Genomic DNA, 16,766 nt, shown 5'->3' on the forward strand with positions numbered 1-16,766 from the left:
TAAAAGTGTTGTAATAAAGATTTTACAAGATGTCTATGTGGAAATTGATAGGTGAATTTTACCTCCGGAACCAGCGCCACTGAAAAAGTGGGTGGGCATTGTTGAGCTCTGTTGCCATCTATTTTAGCAGTTTGGCATGCCTCTGTCAATCTATCAATTCTCCTTCCCACATGTATACATGTATACTGAGACAAGGCCAGTAGTCCAGTTTAAGCTCCCAGTAGAGCTATGACCTTAGCCCTGACTTACTGTACATGTAAACGCACTGATTGTATTCTACATTTACTTGCATCTTCTTGATGACTTTTAGCTTTGTGACTCATTATTCACCTGTGTGGGTAAATGTCATGTGTTGTACATCTGTAGCTTTGTTAAATTGTGTTTGTGCCAGGACATTCTTGTTTAAGAGGTTTTAATCTCATTTAGGCTTTTCCTGGTTAAATAATAATAGAGTGAGGCTCTTAATCCAATGGTGACACAGACTGTGTATAATGAGTCAGGTAATGTCAGCCATTGGTTTGTATCTTCCAGCGTAAAGCTGCACATATGACCTTCTTCTATTTGTTTTAACTCTTCAAAATGAGCATATTTGGACATGCGGAGCATATGTAATGCTGTCTCTCTATACCGTGGCTGACATTTTGCTTGTTTGTCAAATTTCAACTACAAGGTAGCCATGTTACAGCACACACTGCTTTATAAATTTTTTCTCTCTAAATGAGACTGTAATTTAGAAAATGAACTTTGGATTACATTGAAGAAAACTATAAACTAGCCATTAAGACTTCAAACTCTCTGGAGAAGCTTAGTGAGATAATAAATCTGGAGAAAAGTATGGTAATTTTCACTCGAGCTGTATACAATGCACTTCTTTCTGAACTTCACATTTGCTTTACTTTTCAGACCGAAAAACTGTCCTGATCAGATACAGAGATTTAGAAACTAGCTGGTAAACATACTGGATAGTTTGCAGATAGAGAGAAAGATATTTCCCAAAGGAGCAGAAACAGAACTGAAATGGTTATTGAACATTGAACTAACACGAAGTCAAGAGATAAAATAAAAACTCCAAAGTGGAAAGACATCATGATATGTGTGTTGAATATTTAATCAGACAGCTCCTTCCTACCTCCTGCCAATGCTAGAAAAAGAAGCCAATAAAGGAGTATCCCAGTTAGACTAACCATGAGCTACCTTAGTGTGAAACAGTGGTTGATGCTCCTGTAGAAGTGCAAAAACTGCAGTTCCTTGAGTGGCCACTAGAGCAGTGGTTCTTAAATGGTGTGCCGTGGCACACTGGTGTGCCTTGAAAATTCATCTGACTTTACATAAGTACTACAACTATGCAACAACTAAAGAGACTATAACCAATGTCCTTACTGCATGCAAACGTTACACATTGCATTGAATCATGTAGCATTGCATGCTCACTGTCCATCTGTTATCTGTTAAATATGCAAATGTAAATTTACTTGTAAAAATATGACATCTCATGCTTTTACTTTGAAAATCGGCAGTATGGTGCCTCTAACAGCTGTGAGCCACATAGTTTTGTCTCCATGTTAGCACAAGTCAGACCATAAAAATTCATAAATGGGTATGGAGAATATCCATGCAACATACTCCTCTTTGTTAAAAAAGCTAACAAGTTTTGGGAGTGAGAAAAGTGGAAGAAAATTGAGGATATCCTATGGTGGGATACTCCTGGTGTCTTGTCATCCTTTGTGCAACCTCTCCCCTTGTTACTTGTCCATCTTAATAGGAGCGACAGAGAGAAAATAGGAACAGGGTGACTGGGGATAAACCTGGGTAGCTGCAGTTCATCAATTGCAGAGTGTCAGGATGCTACAAAAGGAAACTCTGTAATCAAACTGATGTAGCTGGCACTTGCTCACATTGCATGCATTTGGGACTGGGACATGTTGCTACTTGCTACACACGCTAAAGAGGCTATTTTGCAAGGACATTGATATGGTGTGCCTTGAGACGTCAGCTTGCTTTTGGTGTGCCTTGGGCAAAAAAGTTTGAAAACCACTGCACTAGAGGCTGGCCCATAAAAAAAAAAAAAAATCCTCTCTTGGTCTCATACTAAATTTTTAGGGGAGCCCATTTCTACCATAAAGTCATAATTATTAGATAAAAAGTCATAATAATGAGATAAAAAGTCATAATAATGAGATAAAAAGTTGAAATTATGAGATAAAAATTATGAGATGAAAATCTCATAATCTATTTCTCTCAAAATTTCCACTTTTTATCTCATAATTTCACATTTTTATCTCATAATTTAGACTTTGCATCTCATAATTACAACTTTTAAGCTCATATTTTTGACTTTTATCTCGTAATTATGACTTTTATCTCGTAATTATGACTTTGATCTCATAATTTCAGCTTTTTATCTCATAATTATGGGTTTTTTATCTCAATGTTGGCTTTTTATCCTATAATGTTGACTTTTAATCTCATCATTTTGACTTTTATCTCATAATTTCAAGTTTTTGTCTCATAATTTAGACTTTTTATCTCATATTCATAACTTTTTTCACATAATTACAACTTTTTATCTCAAAATTTTGACTTTTTATCTCATAATTTCAAATTTTTATCTCATAATTTAGACTTTGTATCTCATGATTATGACTTTTTAACTCATGATAATGGGTTTTTAATCTCATAATTACTACTCATAATTTGACTTTTTTCCTCATAATTTCAACTTTTTATCTCATAATAATAACATTATCTCAAAATTTCCACTTTTTATCTCATAATTTCAACTTTTTATCTCATAATTTGGACTTTGTATCCCATAATTACGACTTTTTAACTCATATTTTTGACTTTTTATCTCATAATTATAACTTTTATCTCATAATTTAGACTTTTTATCTAATAATTTCAACTTTTTATCTCATAATGTTGACTTTTTATCTCAAAATTTAGACTTTTTATCTCAAAATGTCCACTTTTTATCTCATAATTTAGACTTTATATCTATAATTACGTCTTTTTAACTCATAGTTTTGACTTTTTATCTCATAATTTCAACTTTTTATCTCACAATTATGGGTTTTTATCCCATAATGTTGACTTTTTATTGCCTAACTTCCAAATTTTTCTTAAGTGGTGGAAAGTGGCTTCCATAAATTTCCCACTTTAACATTAAATTATATATTATATATTATTAATATTAAAGCTTGGTTCAAAGAACAGTTTAGTTCTCTATAGCTTTTTTCTTTATTCAGAAGTTAAAAGGGTTGAATTTTTCATAAGAAATACATTCTCACATTATAAATCCTGATAAATAATGCATACATTTGCATAATCAAGGGCATGACTGCTAAATCACAGGTGGATGTGATGCAGCTGATGCAGGGAGGCTTGAGGCATGTCTCAGTTCTACACATGTGCCAGTTACTAGATTGATCTAAAGTTATGTGGAGGCTGCATTTCCAATAAGGTAACTTCCCTTTCTTCTTCAGAAACCACTGATCACTTAGACTACACAGATGAATTATGCTGTACATGGGATGTTTGCTATTTCTTTAGTTGGTATGTTTCTGTTTTCCAACAGCTTGTTTCCAGAGTGGACAACAAGAATTTGTTATTGCAGCTTTAATCCACTAACAGTCATGTTGTATGTTAACCAAACTACACATACACTATACTGAACATTTATACCTGTCATATCTGTAATCTTGACTGCCCACCACCAGCCCGTCATTAAACAAAAACGAAATCTCAAGAGTAAGTATAAGTACTTGTTTTCAAGCTTGCTTGTCAGATGTGAGTGTGTCCATTGTTGTGCATTTTCTCATCCTTCCTGTGAGACTAAATATATATATGTAGGATGAATATGATATATGGTTTAGTCAGCTGAGCTTTGTTTCATCTACAACAACAATCTTTCCCAGCAGCAGGCACTGGACTTCTGATCCTCCTGCTGGGATGGCTGAATCTCCTTCATCCTCCTCTTCTGTTATTCTCAGTAGTTTTTTTTTTAAAACAACCCATTGTTTTCAAAGCTCCAGTTATTTTCTTTGAAAATAAATGCCTTGCTGCCTTCAGTTGCTGTGGATTATGAGCCACAAAAACAGCCGTGGTAGTCTATTTTAGAAAGAGAAGAGATCTTGATTGCTCATCCTGCTTGTCTAATTTCACATGAGGTTGATTTTGTTAACTTAATCCTTAAATTATGGTTGTCTACAGTGAATAGAGATTGATTTATACTGAGGAGCATGACGGATTAGACAGGACTTGGACACGGGTCTGATTTCTCTGACAGTTCTCTGACACTGTATTTAAACTAGGGATTTCCATTTCTGGCAATTCTTCAGCTAAATTGTGAACAATCATACCCCCCAGCCCCTGTTTCATATGCAAAGAAACATGGAGCCCCATTCACCTTTATTAGCCTTTAAAAACACTCAGTGATGAAGACAGACATTGATGCAGCCTGGAAAAAATAAGAAATGTGCTTATGCGCACACTTTTACAGAGTAGTTCTGACAATGCAATGAACAGATCAAAAAAGCAGACTGAACAATCTGTGTTTGTAAGAAAAATTCACATCATAAAACACGAGTAATCTAAAAGCACTGGAATGCAAACCACAGATTGACCAGGATGCAGTGCATGTCTCAGCTCATTAGCTTGATATTAACAGATTATGGAAATTGCTGAGGGCACACTGATTTATCATCAGATTGTGCCAGTTTTAATTTAGAAAATGATCTACAGCATTGTGCAGAACTTTTAGGCATGTTGGGGCCAAACATTGTGGCTGAAGTAAGCCATGTCGTGGTAACTAAGCCCACCTTAGGGCACCATCAGGTGGTAAAGCGGATTGACAGAAACCTGGTCATGCTCTCGATGTCTTTGTATATTACCAGAGGCATGGGAAAGTAATCTGTTGAAAAGAGTACAAAGTGCACACCTTGAGGGCAGAGTAAGGCGAGGATGTACCGGGCGGTGATTAGGGTGGCCAGGAGCTCCTTGTCGTGTTGTTTATGCCCAAAGGGCCCTGAAACCTCTTGGTGTATCACCAGGGGTGGAAAGGCCCAGACAAAAGAAATGCCATCAACACCCTATGACTTTTTAGCACCCTACACGGCTAGAACATATGCACATGACTGTATGTCTTTCACTCAACAATGGCGAGTGAAATAGATTGCTGAACAGATGATTTACTTCATGGAATGGTTTAAAATAGACCACATCTTCAGAGATGTTGAATTATTTTCTTTGCATCTCTAAAATCTGTAACTCAACAGTCGTGTCTCCTGACTAGGGATGTTCCTAGGAGAATATTTTACATCCTATTTCTGCAAATTGTAATTTTTGGCTGACTAGTCTAAAGTCAGGTAAACACGTCAAGAAAATCAGCTTCTTTACTGTTACATTGGGAAGTTAGTTTACAGAATGTAGCTAACATTAGCAGTGCTAGCTCAGTCTTCAATCCACTTTGCAGATTAACATCCACATCCCCGTCCTTAATATCATCCCTCAGTACTTCATTATTATATGAGAATAACTTAACCAAGCCTCTAGACAACAAGCCTCATTCTCTGGATCAAAATTGAGCTAAACTGTGCTGTTCTGAGATGCTATCAATGTTATCAGTTTACCATTGTTTACATCGGGTTATAGAGCACTGTTGCAGAAAGGCAGTAGTCTTGAGAACAGCTAAGGTGGTACTAGTGGGGGACAGCTCCGGTACAGTTATAACAGAGAGTTTGACCAGGATTGTGGGCCTGTATTGATAAAAAAAATATTAAGAATTAGTTTAACTGACTCCCAATTCTAGTGCTGACTACTAAGGGATTTGGATTTAGCTGATCATGCACATGATAGTAAATATTTATATTTATTAATACGTACATTTATCATTAGGGTATAAATATGTTTATTGACTGGCGGAAAAAATGGTAATTTTTCATTTAGAGTCATTTAGAGCTGTAGCTCTGAACTGGCCTGGCACGAGGACCCTCCTTCACCTCCTAATGAGAAATAACAACCCAAATTATTCAAAATGTTCAACTGCTTGAATGTATTCAAAGAAAAATGTCACAGAGATGAGACAAAGAAATTGCTTTTTAGAAGCACATCATAACAGAAGGACCAGTATGAATAGATTTTATTTGTAAGACGATACGTAAATTAGGCAGTTTCTTGAGGAATTTCCTAATTATTTTAGGAAAACCAGCTTTGTTTTTCAGGAAAAAGAGATAAAGATGTTTCAATTTTGAGAAAAAGACTGAAATTTACTTGCCATCACAAGAAAACCTAAAAAAGGTACAGGTGTTCTGTATGTCCACTTTCTGCTTTTATACATCATGACCTTTTTGCCACTTTTTTTCTTGGCACACATTTTGACCCACTGGAAACAGCTTTGCAACCCACTTATGGGCCCCGACCCATCAGTTGAGAACCGCTGGTTTAGAGTAGGTCATCTGTTCCAGAAGATGCCACTGTTTCAGCTGCAAAATGTCAAGAAGAAGTATCATCTCTGTTGAGTCCTTCAGGCAAACATCCAAGGTAGAGGAAGGTAAATGTTGTACTCACAGTGAAACTCATATTCTTAAAATATTTGTTGCAGGGAAATAAATTTCAAGGTGGAATTTGTATGAAATCTATGATTTTTTATTCATTTTGATGACTTTTCCAATATTCAAAAGTCATGTCCCATGCCTACGATAAACGCTGCTGTATTTGCTTGAAGGAGAAGAATGAGTAATACCTTTTTGTTCTGAGTTACTGTGGTACATGTGCTTACCTCTGCAGAGTGAAGTTTTGCCCAAGTGCTGAGGTGAAATCATTTGAACCGAGACAATGATAGAGTGGAAATGACTGGTGTGGCAAAGGACAAAGAGAGGAAGGAGATGGGAGGTAGAAGAAAGGACATAAAGAATAGAGAAAAATGTTCCCCTTGTAAGACACCAACGACTGTGTCTCCTTGACTCTGAGTGCTGTCTACTCGCTCATCTGTGTATGTTACAAACCCCACCTCCCCCAGTACTTCTCCCCTCCCCTCCCCTCCCCTCCTGTCTCAGTCTTCGGCCAAGGAATCTCAGGCAGCGTTTAATTGCAGAGTGCAAAAGGCTTTAGTAGGGCTAATGAGCTCAGCACTGGTGCTGGGACTCTTCCACGAACTCTCTGACAGGCAGAAAAACCATATGGAGTCCTTCACCGGAGGAGCCTCACCGGACGGCTGGATTTTAGGTGGAGGGGAGAGAAGGAATCCGTGAATTCAGGTACAGCCGACAATGTTTGAGAAAATATACCAGAGGCAGAAGACGGAGTAAGAGGTGGAGAGAGAGAGGAGAGCGGGAGAGGGGAGGGGAGGAAACGGGAAACACACAGCCAGAGAGAGAGAGAGGGAGAGAGAGAGAGAGAGAGAGAGAGAGAGAGTGAGTAGAAGCCTGCAGCAGCAAATGAGACAGAACAACGAGGCGGGAGAGGTAGAAAGAGAGAGAGAGAAGGAGGGAGGTGGAGTGGGGCCCCATGTAGGAGAGAGGGCTAGAGGGTGAGGAAGAAGAAGAAGGAGTAGAGAAAAAGTTAGAAGAAGTAGGAGAAAAAGAAGGACCAGGAAAGGGAAAGAACGAGCAGAGCAGAGATTAACAACTACAGGAGAGCAGCAGAAGGGAAACAACAGACAGGAAGGAAGGGGAGGGAGAAGTCTTGGGTAGAGAGGAAAAAAAGAGCTGAAGAAAAAGTTTTCTTGTGGGAAGACGCAGATGAGGAAAACAGAGCGAGTGAATGACTGGGCTGGAGAGAGCAGGGACAGGAGGAAACCAGTTCTTTTCTAAGGCGTTCTCCACACAAGCCGTCTTTGGACATGTACACAGAAACAACGGGACACCATCGATTCCTCCAGCATGTCAACACCTCCACCCCCTGCTCCTGCCAGCACTGCGTCCACTATGAGAAGCCATTCCACCATCACGCTGGGCTTGGATACCCACCAGCAGGATCAGCCAGACAGACGGACCACCCATCTCTGGACTGCAGGAGAGACATCCAGGCTCCTCGGGTTAAAGACGTAGGAGGGAGAGCTTTCTTAGTGGACGGGTTTGAGAGAAGCGGTCATCGCAGCCCACAGAGGAGGCCTGTGTTTGTAGGGCCGGGCCCTCACAGCCAGTCAGGAGACGACTTGAGCCAAGTTCGCCCCTGGGAGCTGAACCCTGCCCAGTGGAGCTACCCGCCGGAGCCTGGGGTGAGACACTATCCATCTGTCAGGGAACAGTGTGGCTGTGTGGTGCGCGGCGACTCTCGGACACACCCCTTTAACGCTGGGATACCACATCCTCTCCCTCATCTTCAGGTCAAAGATCAAGGATACAGGCACAGAAGGACTATCCACTACATCTCAGTGGACGAAGAGCAGGAAACCTGTAGATGCAACTATCATTTGGAGCAGCACAATGACAATGTGGGTCATTCTAGCATGCCCAATGGCCACTGTGGACCGAGGCCTGTGTTCTTTGAGGGAGGGGAGGAAAGAGATAGCCATCAGGACCGGGGACGACTGAAGGGTGGATCAGAGGAGGGCTGTAATGGACGTGAAGTCTCTCATAAAGGGTTCTTCCCCACTGAAGTCCCACAAAAACAGTTAAAGCAAAGCAGACAGAAGGGGCCCTACATCCCTCCCTCTGGCATCACAAGCACAGAGCCCTCCAAGTCGATAACAACCAACGAAGACCAGCAACAGCAGCCGGGTTCGGAGGTGGTGAAGCAGAAGAGGCGTCAGGATTTGGTGAGGGATCAGATCAGACAAGTGGTGACGGATCTGGAGGATGTGTTGGGTGGGCTGAAGCAAGTTCACGTGGAGATGAAAGAGGTAGGAGGGTCTGTTATTAAAGGTGGTTAGTCTCTCTGTTTACTCCAGGTGTCTTGACATAAAGCTCTGCGTCAGGTGCAGAAGTCAGAGCCTTTTTTAATCAGTGACATTTACAACAATTAACACCCAGCTCAAATTCCAACAACACAGCTCCTGTATGTGCATGATCATGAGAGCATATCAGTACATGTGCATGCTGAATGTTTGTGACTCACTCATCATCTTTTTACTGAGGCAGTGATCGAGCGCGATTTTGCTCTGACCTTTTGCAGAACGCTGGTGAAAATTGGCAGCGTTCCGTCCAGCACATTAAAACGCCCGACCTGAAACTGTTGCTAAATTATGCCTTGCTCTTACAGTATCCATTTTGCATGCAGCTGTAAAATAGCAGCTGAATGCATCAATGCAAGACCTGGCATTGTCCCGAGGCAACATAAACGCCATCACAGTAAATTAACACAGTTGGAAACATAAAGAATGCCTCTGTTTAGCACATTTTAGAGACAAGCAATAAGTACTCTGATGCTTCATTTGAATAAAGATTATCAATACCACACAGCAAAACAACTTTACTACAATCAAAAGCCTTGCATTTTAAACATACAAAACAGAAAGTCAAGAATTTGAAAGTACTCATGAATAAAAAGATGGCCCTGCTAATGAAAGCATCATCATTATGACACTAGAGTATCTGAATGCCTACATGTACCAATGTAAGATGCTTATTTCATACTAAAACTGACTGAGATGGGGCTTATAGCAGTTAGATTATAAACAGATAGCTTAACTAGTGGTTGTCAATCAGTGGGTCACGGCCCCACCAGTGGGTCATGAGATAAATCTAAGGGGTCATTAAATGGAGAGAACAGAAAATAAAACTGACATTTAGCTGAAAAAAGTATTGTTATTTCCATTATTTTAAGTTTTGTGTGTTAGAATTAGAAGATCATACTCCTCAGACTCAGTTAAATTGTCCAAAGAAGATGGTAAACATATCTTCTAATGAACAAGCAGTTCAAACTACAAAAAGCACACTTTTTTGAGAAGTCTCAAAAGCCCAAGTGCATCAGAACCACTTGCTTAAATTTTAACAATGCATATTTTTAGCAAGATTATCCAAAACCTAATGGGAACAATAACTGATATTATAGCCAACAAAGACTGCAAAAAAGTAGAAGATGTTCTTGAAGTGAAGCGCCTTGATTCTGTGTATGTGTGTGAACAGAGACAATTTCTCTAAAAGTCCATTCATTCCTATGGGCATGTCTGTGATATTTCAGTCCAGACTTAGCCTAGGGTTTGTTTAATTAGTTGAACTTTTGTGGTGGATTTCAGAGAGACGAACTAGCCAGCAGACTATATGAAGCTGCCAATGTTGATTTTTAAGTGAGTTCGTTCTTGAGATGTTCACTCAAAGAAACAGCTTAACGTCATTGCCCTCATTATTTGGCACCAGAATTATGGTAATAAAAAATCTAAATATTTCTGTATGTTTTCCCTTGATCAAGTCAAATGTCATACTCAAACTGCAATGCATCCACCTGCTTGTAGCCATATAAAGGCTGTAGCCTTGGTTAATGGACCCTCTCTAGTAAACAAGCACATTGAGCAGATAGCATCTCATACAGGTAGCATGATTATTTTGAAAAAGAAGAGCAAGATATTAATAAGGCTAAACTGACTTATTAATCAGAGCAGTGCTCACCTATGCCCAGTACAAGCATGCAGTGTTAATTTTTTCAAGCAGGACCAAAGGTTGGTGGTTGTATCTCTGCTAACATTAGCCACTATCAGCAAACCAATATGAGCTGTAACCCACTGGGAATTTTAAGTTAAATTTCAGTTAAACCTATCAAAAAATTAATGGGTGTGAGTATCCCTAGTTTTTATGATTAAAAACAGCCTTTTTATCTAGTTTTGACACAATGATTAATGCTATTCTTCTAGAATAGATATACGTCATGTACATTTAATACAAAGTCAGATTTATCTGATTAAATCACTGATATGTAGTTTCTATCAAGTTTCAAATAATCAATCTGCAAAGAAATGTGCTAAGTCCAAAACACACTGGCACTGTTCGACATGCATCTGATCTATTGCCCCCATTATTTTCTATGAGCAAACCCACACCAGCAGTGGCCAGACAGGTAGTGCCACAGCACTTTATGCCACTACTCTACTCCTGGAGCCGCCGGCCACGTCTGGCTGAGTTTTCCCTGAAAAAAGAGCTGTTTTTTCCATCTAGGCTGCTGTAGTAGCAGCTCCGTTTGAAGGCAGAGAAAAAAATGGCGCCACCCTGAACAAACTTTGGGCTCTGGTATCAAGCACCCGTCCACGTAGTGGCTGGTGGGGAATTGGTCCGTTGCCATTAAGCTGTCAGCGTGTGCTAGGGACTGCAATTGCGATTCGTAACATGATGTGACAGTCTGGCGCTGGTAGTTTTGGACTTTAGAGGCATCATCCATATATACCTATGAACACCTTTAATATATGTAAATGGAAAGTAGGCACTTGGCAAGGCTAGACATTCATACAGAATGAAACTCAAAGGACTGTACACATTTTAAAAACAGGCATTGAGGGGGTTGCAGATAGCCTAGTAGTTAGGTTGCTTTCAATGTACACTGGCAGTCCGGGTTCAAATCAAGCCTGTGGCTCTTTAATCCCATGTCATTCCCAACCCTCTCATCCCTGTATCTGACTATTCACTGTCCTGTCTCTCTCTAATAAAAATAAATAAATCTTTAAAAAAGAAAAAAAAAACACTCAGGGCATCATTGAGCAGAAATCATACATTTGGATAAAAGTTTAGGTACTTTCTTAGCACCACAACAGTTAATTTTACCACCTTTAATTGTTAAAGTCAAGCAACACCCCTCCCTAGATAAAATCCTACTAAGGTTGCTTTGTGACGTGCAAAATATTGGCAAATCTTTAAGTAAAAGAATGAGTTGTTTTTCTTCGTTTATAGGGCCTGAAGCCCTGTAGGTTATGTCAGTTTTTCCTGCTTATCTGTTTCTGTGGTGGAGTAGAAGATTAATGGGGCATTGACTGGAAAGTAAAGTAGAATCACTATATTTGAATGAATGTACTTAGTTTTCTCTCCTTAACTGCAGTTTGGACACCTATTGACTCTCTGTATTATCATTCAGGTGGTCGAGCAGATCGATCGTCTCACAGCGAATATCGACCTCAGTGAGGAGGCACCCTGCATCACTCAGGGGTCGTCTGCTAACTTTCCCGGCTCATTCCAACCAGATGACCTCAGGGTGGTTCTTGTGCCCAATCACAAACCTGCTCCTGTACAAACTTCGCAACAAGTCGATGAAGACCGCATCATCTTAAGGACCAACTCTCCCTCGCCCATTCACATGGCTTCTGTGGTCAAGACCAGCCGCTTTACTCCACCAGTACAAAATAAGGACCATGAGAGGCCAGGTGTTAATGGCCACCTGCCTCACCTGTACCCACTCAAAGACTCGAACCATGTTGCACAAACACAGCCAGACCCCCACCCTCACAGCATCGACCCTAAAGTAATTATCGGTAACAGCACCTCCAATTCAAGAACTCAGAAGCCACCTTTGTACCCTCAAAATGGGCGGTGTGGAAAAGGCCCGCACCTGCCCCCAAAAACCGTAAGGACCTCTGCCTACCAGGGGGGGAGGGGCCGCCAGAGTGCCAGCATCGTGTGAAGGAGGGAGGGGTGGTCTGCCCCGGTGCCATGGGGGCCTGAAACATGAGACCCTGCAGCAGTGAGTGGAGGTCAGAGAGGGACCAGGCAGGGGAACAACTCATGGTAAGAACAGATACAAGAGGAAGTAGTGCTTTTTCCCTCTTTTCTCTTCCAGTGTTGATGTTTCCGTCAGGGCCGGTGACGTCTGCTGTGTTTACTGGCAGTGGTTTTTTCAAAGTCTCTAAATGAATTGCAGCGTTCCTCCCGGAGACAAAAAAAGAGTTTATGTGTGCGTTTGATGTATGTGTGTCTGTGTGTGGGCGGCGGCGGACGGAGGGGGCGTAATGTGTCTGCTTTTGTTGATGTCACATGATTTCCCAGTGTTCTCTACACTGTAAAATGTGTCTGTGCTGCCAAGTGAAATGAGATACGAGTGTCGGCTCTTCACTTTGGCTTCCCTTGAGAGCCAAGTCAGTCTGCAGGGTGAGAGAAGTCACTTACTGAAGTGAGATTCAATTTCTTTTAGCAGATAGGAGGGATTTTTGACATTGAAAAACAAGATTTGCCCATGGTAAACATTTTTTGTATCAAAAAAGCTGAGATAAAGTTTAAATGCTAAAAACATCTAACTTGGACCTTTTTAGTTATTTTATCTCTTGAATCTGAAGGCAGACAGGAGGATACATCTACTTTTGCGTATATTTGAGTGATTCTTGACCTCCTAAAACAACGTTTGCATTAGGTTAATACATTTTTAACCACAAAATCCTAAAAAAAAAGTTGATTTATTTGAGTTTTTCACAGTAAATTGAGCTTAAATTAAGACTCTTGAGCATTAATCTGGAGAGTTTTTACCCTCACTTTATCTCCTCAATCTCTAGGCAGACACATAAAATCTATTTTGGGTAGATTTTTGTGATTCCTGACATCACAGCATAAACTTTACATTTGGTTACTTCATTTTTATTAATGCAGCTATATAAAAGGTTGACTGGAGGTTAAGAATTTCAAACTTTTCATATTAGACAGGTTCTTTCTTTTCATCTAATCACTTTGAAGGGAAACAAATCCTAGTCTCCCAGTTGGCTAGTTTATTTTCAACAGCAACGTACTCGACATGAGTGGAATTTATGTCAAGGATCTTAAGAAATGCTTCGTTTATGACAAGTTTTTTTTCACTGATCTCAAATCTGAAAGCAGACAGGAGGATGAAATGCTGAGACACACTGCTTCTTAGTATGTTTCAGTGCGTCCTGACCTTGTAATACTAAATTTTGCATCTGGTTTCTGCATTTTAACAGCCTTTTTATTAAGAATCTTAAAACATTTCATAAAATCTTAATTGGTTTTTCCATGTTTGAAAATGAAGCTCTTAACCTTCATGAAGTTTAAGTCAAGACTCATTAAAAGTATTTTTAATTCAAAAGTTTATTCTTTGTTTCTCAAAATCTGAAATCAGATGGATAAAATTTAAAGACAACTGCTTCTAGTAGATTTGAGTTTTTCTGACCTTGTAAAGCAACGTGTGCATTTGGTTACCACATGTTAACATTGCTGAAAATATAAAGTGAGTTTAGATTTAGAAATTTTGAGTTGGACGTGTCTTGACCTGGCTCTTAAGACATGAAAAATGTGAAGTTTAAAGAAATTTCAAAAATAATGATGCTTTGTATTACCTATAGAGTGTGTTTGTTCCTTCATCAGTGTGCCGGCTGATGGGTGGATGAAAGCATGTTTGTATGGTACAGAATAGGGATGCACTGATACCAGATTTTTACAGACCAACTACAATTACAAGTACTTACATTTGAAAACTCACTGGGACTGAGTACAGATACGAGTACTTAATAATGCCAAAACTGTTCTTAAAATTATTTTGAAAGTTCATTTTGCTTTCATCAGATGTTCTTTATCTCTCCTCAGTTTACAATTGCATAGTTTTCATTCTGCTCTGCTTTTGTCATTTTCATTTATGTTAAAATATCAACTTTCCAACTTTGGCTACATACCTACATAATGAGAGGCTCAGCACAGATCCTAGATACTGTTGTCATATCTGTGCGTCCCTAGCACAGGATTAGAAATAAAAACCGAAAACTAAAGAAAGCTTGGCACCAATGGAAGCACAGAAGTGATGAGAGGCTGAAAGAGCAGAGCAGGGTTAATTTTGGTCTCAGTCGTAGTCTTTAGATGAAATGTCTTTTAGTTTTTGTCACATTTTATGCATTTTGACCCTTCTTAGTTTTAGTTGACAAAAACTCAAAAACATTTTATCCTAGTTTCAGTCCATAAAAAGTCCTCACATTTTAGTCTTTACTTTTAGACCTAGAATTTTTTTATCTTGTCTAAATCTGGTACCAAATCATGGTAGTGGGTTCTATGCACACCTGGGGGTCCCTGCTTTCTAGCTGAGAGGCAAAAGAGATACAGATGCGTTGCATTTTGACAAATTTACTCACAGTGGAGAAATATAATGGGGTTTGAATGTCTGATGAAAACTAAATTACATTTTAGTCTAGTTTTAGTCATCTTGATGCAAACTAAACTTATTTTTGTCAGTTTAGGCAACACAGATCTATTTTTGTTAGACTTAGTCTAGATTTTGTCATGAAAAAAGGCTGCCAATGAACATTTTTAGTCATAGTTTTAGTCGATGAAATTAACACTGGAGCAGAGAGAGTTCAGGGTTGGTTTTAGACCTGTGAGGGAGGCCTGGTCAGCTCATATATGGCAGAGCACAGCCTACCAGCTCTGGACAGAGACTCATCCACAGAAAGAAGAGGCAACAAAGAAAAGCATGCCCTGCAGGCAGGAGCATAGCCTGTAGAAAATATTAGATGAAGGCTGAATAACATCAGCCATTTACGTGAGCGGTGGTAATTTTGTTGACTAAAACTATGACTTTAGTTGACAACCTATTTTCAATGAAAAGAAAAAATGATCTTTGATAATAAAACATCTGACATAAAGCATGTTTGTTTGTTGTAAAGTAGACTAAAACAAGACTAAAATGTAATTTAGTTTTCATTGATCATTCAAAATAGGATGATATTGCTGCCCTGTGGGTAAATCCATCTAAACACAATAAACCTGTTGCTTGTCTTTCTCTCCACTGTAGAAAGCAAAAACTCCAGGTTTGTCAGGGTGCATAGAACACACAAGAATGATTTGGCACCAGATTTGGCAAAGAGAGTAAAATGTTTCGACTTTCAAGTTTTGACTAGGGCTGAATGGCTTGGAAAATAATCTAATCTAATCTGATATATTTTTCAACAAACACAAGAAATAAATCATTCAATATCATATCCAACACACTATCAGATTAAACAAGGACTATACAAATGAAATAATGTCTAATTTTGATTGTTTTGACCCATATTACAAACTCAATTTGAATTGTTGTATTGAAGGGAGGAATGATTTCTGTCATTCTCATTACAAAAGAACAACACAAAACTGGTATTTTGACATTTCATGTTAAGGAAATATCACACCTTATGAAATTTGAAAATTGCATGGGGTCATATTGTGATTTCATCTAAATTTAGTTTAATTGCTCTAGCTCTAGTTGTGATTAAAATGCGACCACTGTAGAGGCTAAAATGGGACCAAATTGTTTTAAGTTTTCATCAACTAAAGCTTTTAAAGGTAGAAATTCTAAAAATGAGAGTAAAACTAATGAGCATTTTATGCTAAAGACTACAGCCAAGACTAACACTTAATAAATTTCATAAAAAGAATGTCACAAACAAACTTTCAGTAATCTTAAGAACAAAGAAGTGGTGTTTAGTCAGGCTTTAAGCCTCTTGTAGAACAGCTACATCATACTAGTTTGCAGTCATATCAATCCCCCACGTGATTATGCATATCTTGTCTCTTTTAAAACCAGAATGGAGTAGTTATATAAAAAAAATCAACCTCTGTACAGAGTGTACTCATAAACACAAACTATTACGAACAAAGTTGTTTTGATCCCAGCTATAAAAATGTTTATTTGTCATAAAAAGGCTTTTAAACAGTTTTCTGCACTTCCCCATTGGCTTTATTTTTTTTAACACCAGGAACTGCCACTTGGAGAGAAAGCTGTCACAGATGTTTCTCTGTCTTTGACTTAAATCACTGAAAAGTGGTACACCTTGTAACTCCAGTGGATCCATTTTCAAAAGCATAGTTCTCAAAATACGTGTAGTTTAAGTCAAGAGTGCCAAAAATTATTATGGTTTTCATGTTTTTTTCTTACAGTTC

The 16,766-nt window shown here is 39.0% G+C and overlaps 1 protein-coding gene across 6 annotated transcripts in view; it reads left to right on the top strand.

Moving 5' to 3' along the window:
- LOC121519672 overlaps positions 1–16,766 on the top strand; it is a 67,213-nt gene that overhangs the window by 41,365 nt on the left and 9,082 nt on the right. For 5 of the 6 annotated variants that reach the window (XM_041802478.1, XM_041802476.1, XM_041802482.1 and 2 more), the window contains 2 exons: positions 6,787–8,842; positions 11,998–12,644. In XM_041802478.1, coding sequence (XP_041658412.1) covers positions 7,841–8,842; positions 11,998–12,540 — 1,545 coding nt within the window. In that variant the 5' untranslated portion in view covers positions 6,787–7,840 and the 3' untranslated portion in view covers positions 12,541–12,644. Of the gene's footprint in view, positions 1–6,403; positions 6,551–6,786; positions 8,843–11,997; positions 12,645–16,766 lie in introns of those variants that run through there. The other variant, XM_041802480.1, reaches the window with a different exon arrangement.

Source organism: Cheilinus undulatus, linkage group 13 (genome assembly GCF_018320785.1).
Source record: "Cheilinus undulatus linkage group 13, ASM1832078v1, whole genome shotgun sequence".
In the NCBI taxonomy this organism is placed as follows: Eukaryota; Metazoa; Chordata; class Actinopteri; order Labriformes; family Labridae; genus Cheilinus; species Cheilinus undulatus.